The sequence below is a fragment of the Eimeria necatrix genome, genomic scaffold (assembly GCF_000499385.1).
Source record: "Eimeria necatrix Houghton genomic scaffold, Enh_scaff698, whole genome shotgun sequence".
Lineage (NCBI taxonomy): Eukaryota > Apicomplexa > Conoidasida > Eucoccidiorida > Eimeriidae > Eimeria > Eimeria necatrix.
Window position 1 is genome coordinate 1 of NW_013654527.1, and position 20,138 is coordinate 20,138.

Here is a 20,138-nt window from a genome sequence, read left to right on the forward strand (position 1 = left end):
AACAAGACCACATTCGACTAGAAAGAGAAATAATGGCAGAAAACGACCACCCTTTCATCATTCGCCTGGGTAGGGTTTAGGGTTTAGGGTTTAGGGTTTAGGGTTTAGGGTTTAGGGTTTAGGGTTTAGGGTTTGGAGGGTTAGTGGTGGATGGGTGAGGTCGAGGTAAGCGTTTTAAATGGTGGCTCAGCTTTTATTCTAGGCTTGATTTTAGGGTTTAGGATTTAGGGTTTGGGGTTTAGGGTTTGGGGTTAAGGATTTAGGGTTTAGGAGGTGGATTTGTGTGGTTTTTCGAGTTTTTGGGGTCTTTTTGCGCCGCTTTTTCGGCAGAATATGCAGAACGCGTTGGGGAATGGAACTAAATGGTATTTTTAGTTCAAATTGTTTTAAAAGGTTTTAAAATGTCTTTTTTTCTCAAGGGAGGTACCAGGCGCAGTTTTACCTGGCCTCGATCGTGCTGGCCATCGAGTACCTGCACGAGCGGAACATCGCGTACAGAGACTTGAAGCCGGAGAACATTTTGCTGGATTCTCAGGGTAAAAAGGTGGTTTTTGTTGGTTTTTTTGGGGTTTTTCGGGAGATTTCTTTTGCTTTTTGAACTCCGCATTCTTTTATTTCCTAATTGGAGTTTATTTCCTTTTTTTTGAACTTAAAATGGACTCAGGATACGTCAAACTCATCGACTTCGGCTGCGCCAAGAAAATGCAGGGAAGAGCCTACACGCTCGTGGGCACTCCGCACTACATGGCGCCGGAGGTCATTTTGGGTTTGTCGACTTCATTTTAATTCCATTTATTCCATTTTTCATTTAATTTAATTCATTTAATTCATTTAATTCATTTAATTCTTTTATTTCTTTTATTTTACTCAAATTGCGGTCTTAATGATACTTCTAAAGCCACTTCACTCCACAAATCCGCAAAACCCACGACGCCTCCGACACTCGGGTGTACAGACACCCGAAACCGGTGTGGGGCCGCGAGTGCATGCAGACACTCCAATTAATTATTTTATTTATTTAATTTTAATTAATTAATCAATTAGTTAATTGATTATGTTTTAATTAATTAATTAGTTAATTATATTTTAATTAATTAATTAGTTAGTTAATTATATTTTAACTAATTAATCAATTAGTTAATTATATTTCAATTAATTGATTAATTAGTTAATTATATTTTAATTTATTTATTAATTAGTTAATTATATTTTAATTAATTGATTAATTAGTTATTAATTAATTGACTAATTAGTTAATTATATTTTAATTAATTAATTAGCTATATTTTGATTAACTAATTAATTAGTCAGTAATCAATTAGTTAATTATATTTTAGTTAATTAATTAATTAGTTAATTATATCTAAATCTATTTAGTTATTGTTAAATTAGTTAATTAGGTAATTGAGTAGTTGCTTTACGAACAAATCACCAAATCAATTATTAATAAGCCACCTAAATGAATCATTCATCAACATTTATTCTTTATTTATTATTTATTATTATTTATTTATTTATTATTTATTATTTATTTATTTATTATTTATTTATTTATTTTTATTTTTTTATTTTTGTTTTGTAGGAAAAGGATATACTTTAACAGCAGACACTTGGGCCTTTGGGGTTTGTCTTTACGAATTCATGTGCGGCCCTTTGCCCTTTGGAAACGACGCGGAGGACCAGCTCGAGATCTTCAGAGACATTCTCGCAGGTAGGGTTTAGGGTTTAGGGTTTAGGGTTTAGGGTTTAGGGTTTAGGGTTTAGGGTTTAGGGTTTGCGGTTTGTGGCGTGGCGGTGGGGCTGGGGTCCTGGGGCCTGGGGTTCCGCCGAAGCGGCGGCCGCAAAAGCGGTGGTGATTACAGCGTTTGGCGCCTAGGGTTTAGGGTTTAGGGTTTAGGGTTTAGGGTTTGAGCGCAGGCAAACTCATATTCCCCCACTATGTAACTGACCAAGACGCAATAAATCTTATGAAGCGGCTTCTGTGCCGTTTGCCTGAAGTGCGAATTGGCTGCTCAATTAACGGATACAAAGTGAGGGTTTAGGGTTTAGGGTTTAGGGTTTAGGGTTTAGGGTTAGGGGTTTAGGGTTTAGGATATGCGATGTAGGGTTTCGGTTCAGTTCACAACGGAGCACGCGGTTTTCGGGTTGACGGCTGAGGGCTGTGGTCTGGAGGTTGAGGGAAAAGGGCTTAGGGCTTAGGGTTTAGGGTTTAGGGTTTAGGGTTTAGGGTTTAGGGTTTAGGGTTTGCGTTCAGGACATTAAGGAGCACGCCTTCTTTTCGGACTTCGACTGGGACAGACTTGCAGGAAGAGATTTGTCTCCTCCGCTTTTGCCCAAGGGGGAAATCTACGCAGAAGACGCGGAGGAGGTAAACCCTAAACCCTAAACCCTAAACCCTAAACCCTCGCGTTGAGGGCTAAACCCTAGCGCGTCGTGGCTGCCCCCTCCCAAACCCTCAGCTGAGACCCTAAACCCTAGATGTAATTCGAGCGCTTTGGAGAGCCTTCTGACCCCCTGGGGTGCTAAACCCTAAACCCTAGCTAACCCTAAACCCTAAACCCTAAACCCTAGCTAACCCTAAACCCTAAACCCTAAACCCTAAACCCTCGCTGCTGGTGGGGTTTGAAATTGCTCTTTAGGGAGGATTGGACATTGAGGAAGACGAGGGCATAGAACTTGAAGACGAATATGAATGGGACAAGGACTTCTAAACCCTAAACCCTAGCAAACCCTAAACCCTCATTTGGTGTTTTAGCCCCTTAGGGCTTTTCTCCCTAACTAATTTACCAAGCTGCCACTGTGCAGCAGCAGTGAGGGTCTTCGCAATATTTTCGTTTGGAAACTTGCTGCTGCTGCTGCAGCAGCAGCAGCAGCAGCAGCAGCAGCAGCCCACTCTGTGCGACGAGAGCTGTTGCTGCTGTGAGTGCGCTGCTACTCTCGCTGCTGCCGTCAGCACCGCAGCAGCAGCAGCAGCAGCAGCAGCGGCAGCAGCAGCAGCAGCAGCAGCAGCAGCAGCAGCAGCAGCGTGTCTGGCTGTTTTTGCTGCTATTCTGTAATCATATTTTGTTGGTTCTTTAGTGTGTGTACCTTAAACTCTTGCCGTTGGCTTTGCTGCTGCAGTGCTGCTGCAGCGGCGGTTTGCTGATGCTGCTGCAGCAGCGGTTTGCTGCTGCTGCTGCTGCTGCTGCTGCTGCTGCAGCAGCGCGAAGCCAGACTTGAGCCCGCGTAGGGTCTTTTCGATTGCTGCAGCTGTTGACGGAGAGTCTATTAATTGTTTTATATAAATTACAAATTAAAAATAAAATAAAAATAAAAATAAAAATAATTAGAAATGATGTTAATTACAATTTATTACTTTTAGTCGGGAAAAAATATAATTCGGATTCGTAGGGCCAAAGACAGCTTGCTACATTTCTAGGGTTTAGGGTTTAGGGTTTAGGGTTTACGCAAGCCTTCCTCACACAGATTCGTAGGGCGGAAGACAGCTTCCTAATTTCTAGGGTTTAGATAGGAGGGTTTGGGGTTTGGCATTTAGGGCTTAGGGTTTAGCATTTAGGGTTTAGGGTTTAGCATTTAGGGTTTAGGGTTTAGGGTTTTCGAGACCAAATGAACTAAGCTTCACCAAACTTCAAAACAAAGTCGAAAATGAAAACCCAAAAGAGCCTCAAATCATTTGCCCAGCTGGGGGGCCCCCTGGGGGCCCCCAAGACCCCCTGGGGGACCCCCTGGGGACTCTCATACCCAACAGGGTACAGGGGGCCCCCTTGGGGCCCCCTGTACCCAACAGGGGCCCCTGTGGGGCCCCCTATACCCAAAAGGGGCCCCCATGGGGCCCCCCAAACCCAAAAGGGGCCCCCATGGGGCCCCTCAAACCCAAAAGGGGCCCCCGTGGGGCCCCTTATACCCAAAAGGGGCCCCCACGGGGGCCCCTATACCCAAGAAAGGCCCTTCGGGGGCCCCTAGACACAAGAGGGGCCCCCTTGGGGCCCCCTATCCCCAAGAGGGGCCCCTGTTCTGGGGGCCCCCTGGACCCAAAAGGGGCCCCCGGGGGGCCCCAGGGGGCCCACAAGACAGAAAGGGACTTCTTGAAAATCCCAGGAAGGCCATTAAAGCCAACCTGGGTACTTCAGGGGGCCCCCAAAATCAGAACGGCCCCTGGGGGCCCCTGGGGGCCCCTGGGGGCCTCAGGGGGCCCCCAGGGGCCTCTGGGGGCCCCTGGAGGCCCCGGGGGGCCCCCCAGCCCTCACTGACTCGCGGCCCCTGGCTGGGGGCCCTCCAGGGGGCCCCCCTCCTGTGGGGTCCCCCCTGTTGAGTCTGGTGAGGAGGGTCCATGGGGGCCCCCCAGGGGAGATTCTGCAGCAGGGGGCCCCTGGGGGGCCCCCCCTGTTGACTCTCTTGGAGGTGGGGGCCCCTGGGGGGCCCCCCCAGTTGAGCCTGTAGAGGGGGCCCCCGAGCCCCCCTGAAGGGCCTCCTGGGGGCCCCCCTGGGGGTCCCCTTCAGGGGCCTCGTTAGGGGCCCCCTCGGGGGCCCCCTCGGGGGCCCCCTCGGGGGCCCCCTGGGGGGCCCCCTGGGGGGCCCCCTGGGGGGCCCCCTGGGGGGCCCCCTGGGGGGCCCCCTGGGGGGCCCCCTGGGGGGCCTCCAGTTGCTGGGGAAACGCTATATTGAAAACTTGGTCATAATCATCTACGAAGTGGACATCGAGGCCCTCCTGAGGAACCCAAACCCTAAACCCTAAACCCTAAACCCTAAGTCTGCCAAGCTGCAGAGGGCAGGCGTAAATTTCCACTCCTTGCGAGGCTTTACAAAGGGTTTAGGGTTTAGGATTGAGGGTTTAGGGTTTAGGGTTGAGGGTTTAGGGTTTGGGGTTTAGCTGACCTTCACATTAGGAGGAAGCTCTTCGAAGTCTCGCATGTTTCCCCGCGGGAAGATTAGGGTCTGCAGTTCAAACCACGATTTAGGGTTTAGGGCTTAGGGCTAGGGTTTGGAAGTTCCAGAGAATAACGTTTCAGAATCACCCACGGCGTGCTGCTTTGAAGGGCTAAGGGTTTAGGGTTTAGGGTTTAGGGTTTAGGGTTTACCTTCAGGTTCTCGCGTTTCGCCGCAATAACTTTTTCCTTGATGCCACCCACCTTCAGGACCTTGCCTGAGCAGAAAAGGGTTTAGGGTTTAGGGTTTAGGGTTTAGGGTTTCTCCAGGTCTGCGGCTTGACGCTGAGCTCTTCGAAGAGCTCCACACTCAGAGTGCGGCAGATATAGCTGCCCTGGCGACTGACAGTTAGGGTTTAGGCTTTAGGGTTTAGGGTTTAGGGTTTAGGGTTTACCTGTGAGCGTGAGCTCTCCAGTCATCGCTAAGTCGGGTTTAGGGTTTAGATTTAATGCCAAAGAAAGAAGAGCAGAAGCAAGAGTGACTCCAGCAGAGGGGCCGTCTTTGGGCGTTGCGCCTGCGCCGCACGAGGGTTTAGGGTTTAGGGTTTAGGGTTTAGGGTTTAGGGTTTGGGGGTTCTGGCGGCCGGCGCCCTCCTGAGCGAGGGTTTAGGGTTTAGGGTTTAGGGTTTAGCGCTGGGGGGCCGTTCGGTCCGCCGCGCGAGTGCGAAGAGCCGAACCCCTACGCGCCTACGACTTGCGAGGGTTTAGGGTTTAGGGTTTAGGGTTTAGGGTTTGGGACCTTCGGGGACATGCAGATGAATGGCGCTTTCAAACAAATAATTGTTATTAGGGTTTTGCTTTTTTATAAACCCTCGCGAAAAGGTCATAGCGATTTCGCAACTCTCATTCATCACTCCTCCCAGCTGCCCCGTCACTTTCAAACTGCCCCCAGTCCTGCGCACAAACCCTAAACCCTAAACCCTAAACCCTAAACCCTAAACCCTAAACCCTAAACCCTAAACCCTAAAAAGCAGGAGCTGCCCACCGCCTAGGTTTGGTGCTGCTTAAACCCCCGCGCGCTGCGGCGGGCCTCGCCACTCGCCGCTGAGGCTCCTTTAGGGTTTAGGGTTTAGGGTTTAGGGTTTAGGGTTTACGATTTGAAGTCCCCTTTCGAGGGTTTAGAGCTGCCCTGCTCTGCGCTCCTCCCAACAGCTTCCACAAATATCACAGCGCCTCCCATTGCCGTCCAGGCCAGGCCCATGACCACTCCTGCGGGCAAAAATAGGGTTTAGGGTTTAGGGTTTAGGGTTTAGGGTTTAGGGTTTGGGCGAAGGCACTGGGGGTTTGGGACCTAGCGAGGGTTTGGAGCCGAAGGAGAACTATGCAGCCCTTCGGTAATAGCGGCGAGGGTTTAGGGCTTTGGGGCCAAAAGACTTCAGGGCAGAACTAGGGTTTAGGGTTTAGGGTTTAGGGTTTAGGGCTTGAGTGTAGGCAGCAAGAACTAATCAGCTGTTAGAAAAACGCTAAACGAGGGTTTAGGGTTTTGGTGGACCCTCGACGGCCTAGAGACTGCAGAGTCCAGTAGGGTTTAGCGTTTAGGGTCAGCGAGGGTTTAGGGTTTAGGGTTTAGGGTTTAGGGTTTAGGGTTACCGGGCTGTGTTCTTTCAAAAAGACGGGAAGAAGTCCACGGCGGCTGGTCGACGAACTTCGTGAGGTTTTCCTCGGTTACTAAAACTGCGTCTGTTTCCTTCCTGCCTCGCAAACCCTAAACCCTAAACCCTAAACCCTAAACCCTAAACCCTAAACCCTAAACCCTAAACCCTAAACCCCTAAACCCTAAACCCTAAACCCTAAACCCTAAACCCTAAACCCTAAACCCTAAACCCTAAACCCTAAAACAAAACCCTAAACCCTAAACCCTAAACCCTAAACCCTAAACCCTAAACCCTAAACCCTAAACCCTAAACCGCAAACCCTAAACCCTAAACCCTAAACCCTAAACCCTAAACCCTAAACCCTAAACCCTAAGCTGACCACTGCAGTTGTGTGGCTGCAGCGGCGCTGCTGCCGTCTGGCCGCGGCGCAGGGCGGCAGGGGCTTTGCTGGCCCGCGCAGGTCTCCGGGGCCGCCGGCCCGGAGCCTAGGGCTAGGGTTTAGGGTTTAGGGTTTAGGGTTTAGGGTTTACCGGACGATGGCGAGGGCCGCTCTTCTGAAAAGCTTTTCTATGCACTTCGATAAAGATCTAACCCCCGCCTCTCTGGCGTAGTCCCGGACAATAACATTGAGGGCTGAGGGTTCAATGGAAACCCTCGAGTCGTTCAAGCCTGCGCCAAACCCTAAACCCTAAACCCTAAACCCTAAATCCTAAACCCTAAACCCTGAACCCTAGCGGTCTCCAAGCTGCAGCCGCGGAGTCCTCTGGCCAGCGGTTACAATTCAGGGTTTAGGGTTTGGGGTTTAGCGGAGCCGGGACGCGCCGCCGGATTAGGGTTTAGGGTTTAGGGTTTAGGGTTTAGGGTTTGCCTGTAGCCTCTGCCGTCTTGGGAATCAAATACTGCTTTGCAATTGAGACTTTCTCTTCGTGTATATATCCAGCAATCCGAATTAGCTCCATGCGGTCCAGCAGCGGCCCTGCCAACAAACCCTAAACCCTAAACCCTAAACCCTAAACCCTAAACCCTAAACCCTAAACCCTGAGTGGAAAACCCTAAACCCCAGCAGGACAGCAGCAGCTCTCTCGGGCGAGCACCGAGAGTTCTCAGCGGCGCTGCCCGCAGGCCCCATCGCGCGCGCCGAACCAGCAGGGCTTAGGGTTTAGGGTTTAGGGTTTAGGGTTTAGGGTTTGGACCTGGAATGGCGTCTTGGGCGTTGGCCGTGCACACAAACAAAACCCTCGACAAGTCCACAGGGGCATCCACGTAATGGTCTCGAAATAAATTGTTTTGAGAAGGGTCGAGAACTTCGAGGAGTGCGGAGGCGGGGTCTCCTCGAAAGTCCCTCCCCTGCGCAAACCCTAAACCCTAAACCCTAAACCCTAAACCCTAAACCCCAGCCCCAGGCCCCGCGCCCAGCGCCCCAACCCCCAAACCCGCGAATAACCCCAAACCCTAAACCCTAGACCCTACGCGCCACGGCCCGCCTGCATCGCACTGCCTCCCTGAGCAGGGAGTAGGGTTTAGGGTTTAGGGTTTAGGGTTTAGGGTTTACGAGTTTGTCAATCTCGTCCAAAACTATCAAAGGATTCATTGTTCCCGATAACTTCAAAGCGTTTATTATTTTTCCCGGAAGCGCCCCGATGTAAGTTCGGCGGTGGCCCCGCAGCTCGGCCACGTCAAACAAACCCCCTGCGCCAAAACCCTAAACCCTAAACCCTAAACCCTAAACCCTAAACCCTAAACCCTAAACCCTAAGCCATTAGCGGCGCGCCCTGCGCGGCGCAGCCGCACCCCAGACAAGAATAACCGCGCGGTGTTGGCACTCTGGAGCCCGCGGCTGCGCTTTGGAAACCAGGACCTAGGGTTTAGGGTTTAGGGTTTACGGATTAGGGTTTAGGGTTTAGGGTTTACCTAGAGATATGCGGTAGTACTTTCGCTTCAAAGCCCTCGCAATACTCTCCGCTACGGAGGTCTTGCCCACCCCAGGGGGACCCACGAAACACAGAATCTTGCCCTGAACCGCAAAACCCTAAACCCTAAACCCTAAACCCTAAACCCTAAACCCTAAACCCTAAACCCTAAAGCCTCGGTGCGCCCTAGCGCGCTGCAGCTGGGCAAAACACCAAAGCACTGTCCTACAAACGGTCTAGCTGCCTCGCTGCAGCCCTAAACCCTAAACCCTAAACCCTAAACCCTACACCCTAATCAAGCGTGTTCTCGAAAAATCAGGGTTTAGGGTTTAGGGTTTACTTGGGAATCCTTCTTCAGAATGTTGACAGCGATAAACTCTAAAATGCGTTTCTTTACATCCTCGAGGCCAAAGTGGTCTCTGTCTAAAACCCTCGCGGCCTCTTCAATGTCTGCTCGCAAACCCAAACCCCAAACCCTAAAGCCTAAACCCTAAACCCTAAACCCTAGGCCCCAACCCTCAAACCCTGAAACGCAAACCCTAGGCTCTCAGGCCTCTGTTTGGCCCTGCCGCATCACCTCTCTGCTGGCTTTTGGGGGTTTAGGACTTAGGGTTTTGAACGCCTAAACCCTCCACTTCAGGGCAAAAGGCTCCAAACCCTAAATTAGGGTTTAGGGTTTAGGGTTTGGCCCTCACCTGTGCAGTCCGTGGTGTACTCTCCCCAAGGCAGCTTCAGCAGGTTTTCAATATAAGCTCGGCAGACATGAAATTCAGAAGAAGACTGGTCTAGAGAAGAGAGTTTGTTGAGCTCGCTAGTCACCGCCTAAACCACAAATTAGGGTTTAGGGTTTAGGGTTTAGAGTTTGCTGCAGTCGCTTCTCAGCTGCCAGGAGAATCCGATAGCCGCACCGGCAAAGTTGAAGCGGTGGCACTCTGATCTACGCACCGCCCAAGTAAGGGTTTAGGGTTTAGGGTTTAGGGTTTAGGGTTTAGGGTTTGCTTCTTGCCTTTTGAACCTCTTCGTTCATGAAGGCTTCCTTTTTAGCGAACAGCTCGCGGAATTGCTGCAGAGAAAGCACTAAGCCCTTAGCCGCAAACCCTAAACCCTAGACCCTAAACCCTAAATAATAAGCTGTAAACCCCAAACCCTAAACCCTAAACCCTAGACGGCAAACCCTAAATCCTAGCAGGCTGCACAAGTGCTGCAGCTTGAGGGCGCATCTTGGGCGTGGGGAAAAGCCGCGGCTTCGGGCCAAAGGCGAAAGCTTAGGGTTTAGGGTTTAGGGTTTAGGGTTTAGGGTTTACGTCGACGATTGATTCTTTGTCTTCTTTATTAAACCCTAATTCTTTTTTAATTAACTTCAGCTGCTCATGCAGCAAAAACTTCCGCTGCACTCTCATCACTTTGTCTTCTACTTGGGCCTTCACGTGGACCTGCGCCGCAAACCCTAAACCCTAAACCCTAAACCCTAAACCCTAAACCCTAAACCCTAAACCCTAAACCCTAGGCGGTTCGGGGAGAGGGAAGCGTGGGCAGCAGAGACGTCAGGTTTTTAAAACTGTTGGTGCAGTGCTTTGGGCATAGAGGATTTAAGGTTAGGGTTTAGGGTTTAGGGTTTAGGGTTTAGGGTTTAGGGTTTAGACTTACTTGTAGCTTGGCAAATTCCAAGTCTTTCTTTGCAATCTGCAGAACGAGCATCAGCCGCTTCTCAATATCTTCTTCCTGAACAAACAAACCCTAAACCCTAAACCCTAGCTCTAAACCCTAAACCCTAAACCCTAAACCCTCAGCATGGCCCGCCTGCCCTAAACCCCATCCTTAAAGACCAGGGTTCCAGCTTCAGTATCTCCGCGCTGCAGCTGCCAGGCCTCCTGGGGAATAGAATTAAGGGTTTAGGGTTTAGGGTTTAGGGTTTAGGGTTTAGGGTTTACGGCAAGCACAGCCTGCAGCTCGTCCCGTCGGGCGAAAGAAATCCCAGCCACCAAATCCGCCAACTTCTGGGGGTAGTCGATGTTGTAAAACCTTATAACCTACGACTCAAACCCTAAACCCTAAACCCTAAACCCTAAACCCTAGCCGTAAACCCTGGGCCATGAGCGCCGGTGACTTTGCACTAAACCCTAAACCCTAAACCCTAGGCGCCGGTTACGTCAGTCGGCTTCGCAGTATACCGCAGCAAGCAGCCCACACTGCCTCGGCCTCAAACCCTAAACCCTAAACCCTAAACCCTAAACCCTAAACCCTAAACCCTAACCCTCACTTGATCGAAGTGTTCTTTGTAAAAGTAGGATGTTTTGAGCAGCTCCTTCATGGTGGCTAATATCTCCAAATGCAGCATTCTAATTATGTTGTTGCTGTTGTTGCTGCTGCTGCTGCTGCTGCTGCTGCTGCTGCTGCTGCTGCTAGGACCCTCGCTGCTGCTTAGAGACGCAGAGACAGACTCGCGAGGAAATGACACAGAGACATACAGCAAAGCACTTTTGCTGCTGCTGCTGCTGCTGCTGCTGCTGCTGCTGCTGCTGCTGCTGCTGGGATGGGGCAAAGGCAGCAAAGTCCCAAGCTGCGAACCCGCAAGATCATCGACCCCCTGCTGCTGCTGCTGCTGCTCGTTTTGCTGCTGCTGCTGCTCCTGTTGCTGCTGCTGATGCTGCTGCTGCTCCTGTGAATCCAACTCTACCTGCTTCTCAGCTCCCTGCTGCTGTTGCTGCTGCTGCTGCTGCTGCTGCTCAGAAGCAGCTGCTGCAGCATCTGTGTGCTGCTCGCCTGCTGCTGCTTCCTCTGACTCGACAGCAGCAGCCGCTGCTGCTGCTGGGGCCGCTGCTGCAGTCGGCTCTGCTGCTGCTGCTGCTGCTGCTGTGGCTGCTGCTGCTGCTGCGGCTTCTTCTGGTGACTGTGAAGGGCCCAGTAGCTTGATGCTGAGAAATTGAAAGCCCTAAACCCTAAACCCTAAACCCTAAACCCTAAACCCTAGAATGCTAAACCCTAGACCCTAAACCTGGACCGCTAAACCCAGGACCCTAATTGCATAGGCCTGCTGCGTACGCAAGAGCTTGCGCTTCTAACAGCTTATTAGTGTTTAGGGTTTAGGGTTTAGGGTTTAGGGTTTAGGGTTTAGCAGCTAGGGTTCGGAGCTCCGCGAAAATATTGAGGGTTTGCAATTCCGCTGCCTCCGGCTCCAGCAGCAGCTTGTGCTGCAGGGGCTGCGAGGGTTTAGCGCCCGGGGCAGACGCCCTAGGGTTTAGGGTTTAGGGTTTAGGGTTTAGGGTTTAGGGTTTAGGGTTTACCGGCGGTAAGGCATTACTATGGCCTGGCCCCCCCGCTGCATTGGGTGTGGGGCCAAAGTCAGGAGGTGCAGCAAACAGCCCACATTATGAATTTCATCAACAGAAGAAATGCTTCCTAAACGCAAACCCTAAACCCTAAACCCTAAACCCTAAACCCTAAACCCTAAGCCCTAAACCCTAAACCCTTTCGCCTGCGCTGCGCGCGCAGCCCCCGCGGAAGAACCGCGCAAACGCCCAAACCCTAAACCCTAAACCCTAAACCCTGCGCCCGGGCGGCACACGCCGCAGCCCCAAACCCTAAACCCTAAACCCTAAACCCTAAACCCTAAACCCTAAACCCTCACCTGCGTCTTCCCGCAGCCGCGCCCCCGGCTCCAATTCATCTTCAGGGTTTATTTCTTTCCGCAGCAAAAAACCCCCGACGAAGTCTCTCCAGCCGCCGCTGGTTTTAAGCCGCACCAGTTCTTCAAACAACTGCGCCAAACCCTAAACCCTAAACCCTAAACCCTAAACCCTAAACCCTAAACCCTCACGGTGGACATGCCCAGGCGCAACAAGCGCAGGTCTCGAAGCAACCTCTTGTCGCGGTGCGACAGCCTTTCTGCCCCCCGCAAACCCTAAACCCTAGACCCCGGAACGCGAACCCTAAACCCTAAACCCTAAACCCTAAACCCTAACCTCTTGGTCCGGTATCTGCAGCAGCTGATAAAACCCTGGAAAGGCGGGGCGACGGATAAGGCCAATTGCAGGAAGAGAAGGAAGGCTGGGAGGAGCAGCAGCAGAAACAATAGAAGATATGTTGCTGCTGTCGCTGCCCCACGAGCCTGCTGCTGCTGCTGCTGCTGCTGCTGCTGCTGCTGCTGCTGCTGGGTCTGGGTCTGCAGGGGGCCCCGGGGGCTGCGCGCCTGCTGCTGCTGCTGCGGGGGGGTCCGCGCCTTGCTGCTGCTGCTGCTGCTGCTGCTGCTGCCGGTTGCGACGCAGCAGCCGACCGATGCGGGCTGGAGAAGCCTCTGCTGCTGCTGCTGCTGCTGGTGATGCAGCAGCAGCAGCAGCTGCTGCTGCTGCAGCAGCGGCTGCTGCTGCTGCTGCAGAGGAAGCAACTCCCCTCTCTTCAGATCCAACAGGAGGCGGCGCTGCCTCCCCTGCTTCCTGCTGCAGCTTCTGCTGTTGCTGCTGTTGCTGTTGCTGCTGCTGCTGCTGCTGCTGTTGCTGCTGCTGCTGCTGCTTCCTCGAGCGCCGGCCAAACGAAAAGTAGCGAGCTCCTCCGTAGGATTTGCTGCTGCTGCTGCTGCTGCTGAAGGTCAAGGCACCGTGGCTGCCACCTCTCCACTTTAGCTTGCTGCTGCTGCTGCTGCTGTGCAGGCTTGCGCTGCTGCTGCTGCTGCTGCTGCTGCAGCACGGGCTGCACAAGGGGAGTGAGCACACGACGCTGCTGCTGCTGCTGCTGCTGCTGCTGACAGTATGATGGCGCAGCAGAAAGAGAAGCTGCTGCGGCTGCCCCGATAGCCAAAGCTTTCTTGCAGCAGCAGGAGCAGCAGCAGCAGCAGCAGCAGCAGATGCTGCTGCTGCTGCTGCGCAGTGCTGCATTTTCAATCTTCGCGGATCTCTTGGTGGTGGAGGTGCTGCTGCTGCTGCTGCACTTTGCTGATTTTGGTCCTGGTGGTTTGGCAGCTCTTGCTGCTGCTGCTGCTGCTGCTGCTGCTGCTGCTGCGGTTTGCGCTGCTGCTGCTGCTGCTGCTGCGTAAAGGTATCAGAAGAGTTCTTTGTAGCCTTTCTGTTTTTTTGCTGCTGTGCGGCTTCACCCCACAGCAGCACTTGCTGCTTCCTCCCGTTGCTGCTGCTGCTGCTGCTGCGCCTTGGCAGCAGCTGAAGCTCCTTCCGCTGCTGCTGCTGCTGCTGCAGCAGCAAGGAGACCCTGCAGCAGACAGAATGACAAAAGTTATGTTAAATGACTAAAAGGCAAGTGCGCAGTCCTTGCTGCTGCTGCTGCTGCTGCTGCTGCATGCGCTTCCAGCATCGGCGGCGGTTCGTGCAGCAGCAGCAATAGCAGCAGCAGCAGCAGCGACAGCAGCAGCAGCAGCAACAGCAGCAGCGGCAATAACACTTCTTTGAAGTCTCAACTATGATTCCAATGCAGCTGCAGCAGCACGCTACGGGGACTCCCGACCGTAGCTGCTGCTGCAGCAGCAACTGCAGCAGCAGCACCGACTGCAGCAACAGCAGCAACAACAGCAGCAGTTTTGCTGCTTTGAGCTTTCTCTCTTCACGAAGCAAGTGAGTCTCGACATTCAAAGAGCCTCCAGTGGCTGCAGCAGCAGCAGAAGCAGCAGCAGCAGCAGCAGCAGCAGCAGGATGTGTCTTGCCGATCCCGTGATTTGAGGATGTCTCCTCGTAACGGAGAAGCAGCAGCAGCAGCAGAAGCAGCAGCAGCAGAAGGAGAAGCACCAGCAGCAGCAGTGAAAATGGAGCAGGAAGGAGACACGCAGCTGCAGCAGCAAACTGGGGAGAAGGAGGAGCAGCAGCCGCAGCACCAGCAGCACCAGCAGCTGCAGCAACAGCAGCTGCAACAGCAGCAGCTGCAGCAACAGCAGCTGCAGCAGCAGCAGCTGCTGCTGCAGGAACAGCAGCTGCAGCATCAGCAGATGCAGCAACAGCACCAGCAGCAGCAGCAGCACCAGCACCAGCTGCAGCAGCAGCAGCAACAGGAGCTGCAGCAGCAGCAGCAACAGGAGCTGCAGCAGCAGCAGCTGCAGCAACAGCAGCTGCAGCATCAGCAGATGCAGCAACAGCACCAGCAGCAGCAGCAGCAGCAGCACCAGCAGCAGCAGCAGCAGCAACAGGAGCTGCAGCAGCAGCAACAACAGGAGCTGCAGCAGCAGCAGCAGCAGCAACAGCCGCAGCAGGAGCAGCAGGCGCAGCAAAGGCAGCGGAAGCACGAAGAGAAACCGAAGGAGCAGCAGGAGCAGCAGCAGAAGCGGAGAAAGCAAAAGCACAAGCAGCAGCAGCAGCAACAGCAGCAGCTGCAGCAAGAGCAGCAGCAGCAGCAGCAGGTAAGCCTGGAGGACAAGGGACAGCATCAGCAGCAGCAAAAGCAGCACAGGACGAAGCAGCGAAAGCAGCAAACGCAGCAGCAGCAGCAGCAGCAGCAGCAGCAGCAGCAGCAGCAAAAGCATCAAAGGAAAAAGGCGCAGCGTGATTCGGCTCAGCAGCAGCAAAGGCCGCAGCAGCAGCAGCGGCAGCAGCAGCGAAAGAAGCCCCAGCAGCAGCAGAAAGCAGCGCAGCAGAAGCAACAGACGAGGAAGCGGCGAAAGCAGCAGCAGCAGCAGCAGCAGCAGCAGCAACAGCAGCAGCAGCAGCAGCAGCAGCAGCACGCCGCAGAGCAGCAGCAGCTGCAAGCAGAGCAGCAACCAGAGCAAACAGGTCAGCAGCTGCAGCAGCGAACCGAAGAGCAGCAGCAGCAGCAGCAGCAGCAGCAAGAGCACCCTGAAAAGGGGGATGGGAGGAAAGGAAAGAAGAAACAGCAGCAGCAGCAGCAGCAGCAGCAGCAGCAGCAAAAGCAACGGAAGAGACGTAGGAGAGAGAATGAGGAGCAGCAGCAGCAGCAGCAACGGAAGAAGCGTAAAGGGGACAAGGAGCAGCAGCAGCAGCAGCAGCAACGGAAAAAGCGAAAAGGAGATGAGCAGCAGCAGCAGCAGCAGCAGCAACGGAAAAAGCGAAAGGGAGACGAGCAGCAGCAGCAGCAGCAGCAGCAGCGAAGCAAGAAAAGTAAGGGGGCCAAGGAGCAGCAGCAGCAGCAGCAACGCAAGAAAAGCAAGGGAAAAAAGGAGCAGCAGCAGCAGCAGCAGCGGCAACGGAAGAAAAGTAAGGGGGACAAGGAGCAGCAGCAGCAGCAGCAGCAGCAGCAGCAGCAGCAGCAACGCAAGAAAAGTAAAGGAGACAAAGAGCAGCAGCAGCAGCAGCAGCAGCAACGGCAAAAGAAGCAAAAGGGAATCAAGCAGCAGCAGCGAGGGCGGAAGCGAAAGCAGCGCCCTGTCGAGGAAGAGCAGCAGCAGCAGCAGCAGCAGCAGCAGCAGCAGCAGGAGACGGGGGAAGCAGCAGCAGCACAAGGGAAGAAGCAGCTTAATCCAAAGCGAGAGCAGCAACAGCAGCAGCAGCAGCAGAAGCAGCAGCAGAAGCAGCAGCTGCTGGCTCTCTCCGAGCTGCAGCAGCAGCTGCGGTGCCTCAAGGGCCTCCGCTTCTTGCAGCCAGCAGCTCTTGCTGCTGCAGCACCTGCCTTGCTGCTGCAGCCGCTGCTGCTGCCTACCGAGGAGCAGCAGCAGCAGCAGCAGCAGCAGCAGCAGCAGCGAAAGTGGGACCAGAGCAGGCAGTTAGAATGTCACAGTGCTGCTGCAGATAACAGCAGCAGCAGCAGCAGCAGCAATGTTCTCTGCAGCCGCTGCTGCTGCAGCAGCACGTGGATTGCTGCTGTTCCTGCGGCTGCGATCCCCAGAGGGTTTGCATTTGCTGCAGTCACTGTAATGCTTGAGGACCAGCAGCAGCAGCAGCAGCAGCAGCAGCAACTGCAGCAGCAGCAGCAGCAGCAACTGCAGCAGCAGCAGCAGCAGCAGCAACTGCAGGAGCAGCCGCAGCAGCAGCAGCAGCAGCAGCAACTGCAGCAGCAGCAGCAGCAACTGCAGCAGCAGCAGCAGCAGCGGCAACTGCAGCAGCAGCAGCAACTGCAACAAGAAGAAGAGCAGCTGCTGCTGAAGACACCTGTGCTGCTGATTGGGAGAGGAACTCGTGACTGCTGCACCTTTGAGGTAAGATGCTGCTTTTGCTGCTGCTGCTGCTGCAGTTGCTGCTGCTGCAGTTGCTGCTGCTAGTGGCGAACTTTGCTGCTTTTAAGGACCTTGCTGCTGCTTCTCGTTTAGCTGCTGCTGTTGCTTGTGGTGCTGCTGCAGCGCGGCACCGCAGCGGACCTTGCTGCGTTTGTTGCTGCTCGCCAAGCCAGCAGCAGCAGGAGCAGCAACAGCAGCAGCAGCAGCAACAGCAGCAGCAGCAGCAGCAGCAGCAGAAACGGCCGCTGTGACTCTCCTGAAAGTCGAGAGTTAGCAGCAGCAGCAGGCCTTCCAGCAGCAGAAAACTCAGCAGCGCCAGCAGCAGCAGCAGCAGCAGCAGCAGCAGCAGCAGCAGCAGCAGCAGCAGTGCCACCTGAGACAGCAGCAGCAGCACCAGACTGCGTCTCGAAGCTTTTGCTGCCCCGGCAGTGCCGCAGCGTCTCCCGCTTTCACGCAGCGATTTGCTACCAACCTGTAAACCCTAAACCCTAAACCCTAAACCCTAAACCCTAATTCTGCAGCATCTGGCGCTCAGGAACTTGATTGTTGCCTTCTTCCCTGCAGCAGCTCACGCGAAAGCTGCGTAACCCCTAAGCGCTTAAAAGATTAGTGTTTAGTGTTTAGGGTTTAGGGTTTAGGGTTTAGGGTTTAGGGTTTAGGGTTTGTGCGCAGGCCAGCGGCAGGTGGGTCTTGACAAATTTTTCCCCACGGCGAATTTTTGTTGCTGCTGAATTCTGCAGCGCAGCAGAGCAGCAGCAGCTGCAGCAGCAGGAGGAGGCTAGGCCTGGTAAACCCTAAACCCTAAACCCTAAACCCTAAACCCTAATTGCAGCCGCGAGCTCTGCCTCAGAGCTTCCCGCAGCCCGCTGCAGTGTCAGGTGAAGCTATTTTTGCGGTTGTCTCACTGCCTGCTGCTGCTGCGTGTGCTGCTGCTGCTTCTGCTGCTGCTGCTGCTGTTGCTGCTGCTGCTGCTGCTGCTGCTGCTGCTGCTGCAGGAGAAGGTGTTGAGAATGGGGGCTACGCTTTGAACCTTCGAGAGCCTCTTTGCGTCTCGCCGTGGAAGTACCGCATCATGCAGCAGCAGCAGCAGCAAGAGCAGCAGCAGCAGCAGCAAGAGCAGCAGCAGCAGCAGCAGCAAGAGCAGCAGCAGCAGCAGCAGCATTTGATGGCAGACGGGGTTAAGGGATCGCATCAGCAGGAAAACAACAGCAGCGAAGGGGCTGCTGCTTCTCTGTGCAGAAACAGCAGCAGCTGCAAGATCAACAGCAGCAGCAGCAGCAGCAGCAGTAGCCTTAAGATCAGCAGCAACTGCAGCAGCAGCAGCAGCTGCTGCTGCTGCTGCGACAGCAGCAGCTGTGTCTTGAGCCCCCGGGCAATTTTGCAGTTGGCGAAAAACCTCCAACTGATTTGGCGGCTGCCGCTTCCCATCGCGGCCCAGTCATCGTAAACCCTAAACCCTAAACCCTAAACCCTAAACCCTTGCTACGGCGAAGCTCCGCGGCTGAGCTCGGCTAAACCCTAAACCCTTGCGCGGGCTTCAAGTCTTCAGGATGACGTGAATGTTTGCAGCCAAGGCAGCAGCAACTTTAGGGTTTAGGGTTTAGGGTTTAGGGTTTAGGGTTTGCTTGGGGTTTGTTGATGCTGCAGGACTGCCCTGAGGCGGTTTGTGCGCGACATTTCAAGCAGCAAAGTGCAGCAGCAGCAGCAGCAGCAGAAGCACGTGCTTCAGCTGCAGCAGCAGCAACTGCAGCAAGGCCTAGCTCTTGACAGCAGCAACACTGCGCTGCAGCTGCAGCTGCAGCAGCTGGAACAGCAGCAGGCGGAGGCGCAGCAGCAAAAGCAGATTCGGAAGCAGCAGCAGCAGCAGCAACAGCAGCAACAGCAGCAAGAGCAGAATGCAGGTGTCAAGCACGAAGAACAGCAGCAGCAGCAGCAGCAGCAGGTACTGCAGCAAAAATGAACAGCTGCTGCAGCAACAGCAGGCATTGTAGCAGCAGGGAGCAACTGCTGCTGCAGCAGTGAGCAGCTGCTGCAGCAATAGCAGCTGCAGCAGCAAGAACAGCAGTTACTAAAGCAGCAGGGATCAACCGCTGTTGCAGCAGCAGCAGCAGCAGCAGCGTTTGCGGCGGCTGAAAACAGCAGCCGCAGCAGGAGGGAGCAGCAAAAGCTAATGCACAGGCTTTGAAGCAGCAGCAGCAGCAGCAGCAGCAGCAGCAGCAGCAGCAGCAGCAGCAGAAGCAGCACTCAAGTGACATTGCTGCAGCTGCAGCTACTGGTTTTATTCGCTAAGTTCGAAATTGCTGCAGCAAAAGCCACACTCAGAGAGTCTCTGGAGGCCAGCAGCAGCAGCAGCAGCAGCAGCAGCAACAGTTGGCGCTGCTGCTGCTGCCGTTTACAAAGCGTGTTGAGAAGCAGCAGCAGCAGACGCAGCAGCAGAAAGAGCTGCCGCTGCTGCTGCTGCTCTGCACAGTTTTTAAAGGATTTATGGACCCAGTTGTTTGTGAAAAGAGGGTTTATGGTTAGGGTTTAGGGTTTAGGGTTTAGTCTATTGAGTGTTTTCCTTGAAAGATATGTTGTGGTCTGCAATATGCTTCCACCGCTGCCTGCAGCACAAATCATCATATCAGGGTTTAGGGTTTAGGGTTTAGGGTTTAGGGTTTAGGGTTTAGGATTCTGAGTTCTCTGACTCCACTGTAGCAGAAATTGCACGCAGTTGCCCCTAGGGTTTAGGGTTTAGGGTTTAGGGTTTAGGGTTTACCTGTTTTTCCGCATTTGAGCTGCGCGTTCTCCGAGCTGCGCTGGGAACATTAGGGCTAAGTTATTGAACAAGGGTTTGCAGATGAAGTCTGCAGGCAGCAGCAGGGTTTAGGGTTTAGGGTTTAGGGTTTAGGGTTTAGGGTTTAGGGTTTGGGGATAGAAGGAGGGACTGCCCTTGGCCGAGGCCCCGTCATCAGCAAACCCTAAACCCTCCCACCCAAGAATTGAGGAACCGGGGCTTCTAGCTGCAGCTCCTAGGGTTTAGGGTTTAGGGTTTAGGGTTTAGGGTTTAGGGTTTACCGATGAAACCTATCTGGGCTTTGGCAATGTGAAACTCGTCGAGGTTTTGCAGCGCTGGGTTGAAGGGCGGCTGGCCGAGGGACTCCTCGAGTTTGTTCTGCGGCGCAGCAATTAGGGTTTAGGGTTTAGGGTTTAGGGTTTAGGGTTTAGGGTTTAGGGGTGTTCATGGAGCGCGCTTGTGGGTCCGGCGTTCAGGTCTGTCTGGTGAAGGGTTTGAGATTTAGGGTTTAGGGTTTAGGGTTTGGGCTTTGCCTGGTTATAAAACTCATCGCAGGCCCTGATGGCCCAGTCTCTGCACTTGTCAAACCCTAAAAGAGGGTTTGAGATGTCTGCTGAGTGCAGCAGCAAACCCTCCAAGTAGTCTTTCTTCAAAGTGCACATTATCCCTTCAGACAGCACCATCTCTCCCTGCAGCAGCAGCAGCAGCAGCAGCAGCATCCCCAGCAGCAGCAGCCACATCCTCGGCAGCAGCCACATCCTCAGCAGCAGCAGCAGCAGCAGCAGCCACATCCTTGGCAGGAGCCACATCCTCAGCAGCAGCAGCAGCAGC

The 20,138-nt window shown here is 53.7% G+C and overlaps 3 protein-coding genes across 3 annotated transcripts; 2 read left to right on the forward strand and 1 right to left on the reverse strand.

The window, feature by feature from the left end:
- Window positions 1-2,711, forward strand: ENH_00071180 (AGC kinase TgPKG1, putative; the record flags this gene model as incomplete). The annotated part of the gene is made up of 6 exons (XM_013582585.1): window positions 1-69; window positions 420-536; window positions 1,583-1,711; window positions 1,918-2,030; window positions 2,255-2,368; window positions 2,640-2,711. Coding segments are annotated over 6 exons (614 nt in total), but the record flags the coding sequence as incomplete, so codon positions are not given.
- Window positions 2,712-4,243: 1,532 nt separating this feature from the next.
- ENH_00071190 (lon protease, putative) lies at window positions 4,244-13,301 on the reverse strand (the record flags this gene model as incomplete). The annotated part of the gene is made up of 20 exons (XM_013582586.1): window positions 4,244-4,708; window positions 4,876-4,935; window positions 5,079-5,143; window positions 5,665-5,819; window positions 6,020-6,134; window positions 6,516-6,616; window positions 7,051-7,189; window positions 7,714-7,867; window positions 8,073-8,209; window positions 8,432-8,534; window positions 8,771-8,880; window positions 9,126-9,252; window positions 9,446-9,514; window positions 9,735-9,863; window positions 10,078-10,152; window positions 10,362-10,460; window positions 10,691-11,345; window positions 11,715-11,829; window positions 12,059-12,188; window positions 12,393-13,301. 20 exons carry the CDS (start codon window positions 13,299-13,301, stop codon window positions 4,244-4,246), a joined length of 3,912 nt encoding a protein of 1,303 aa, XP_013438040.1.
- Window positions 13,302-14,095: 794 nt separating this feature from the next.
- On the forward strand, window positions 14,096-16,576 carry ENH_00071200 (hypothetical protein; the record flags this gene model as incomplete). Its single annotated transcript, XM_013582587.1, has 1 exon — window positions 14,096-16,576. A coding segment is annotated over one exon (2,481 nt), but the record flags the coding sequence as incomplete, so codon positions are not given.
- Between the last annotated feature and the right edge of the window lie 3,562 nt (window positions 16,577-20,138).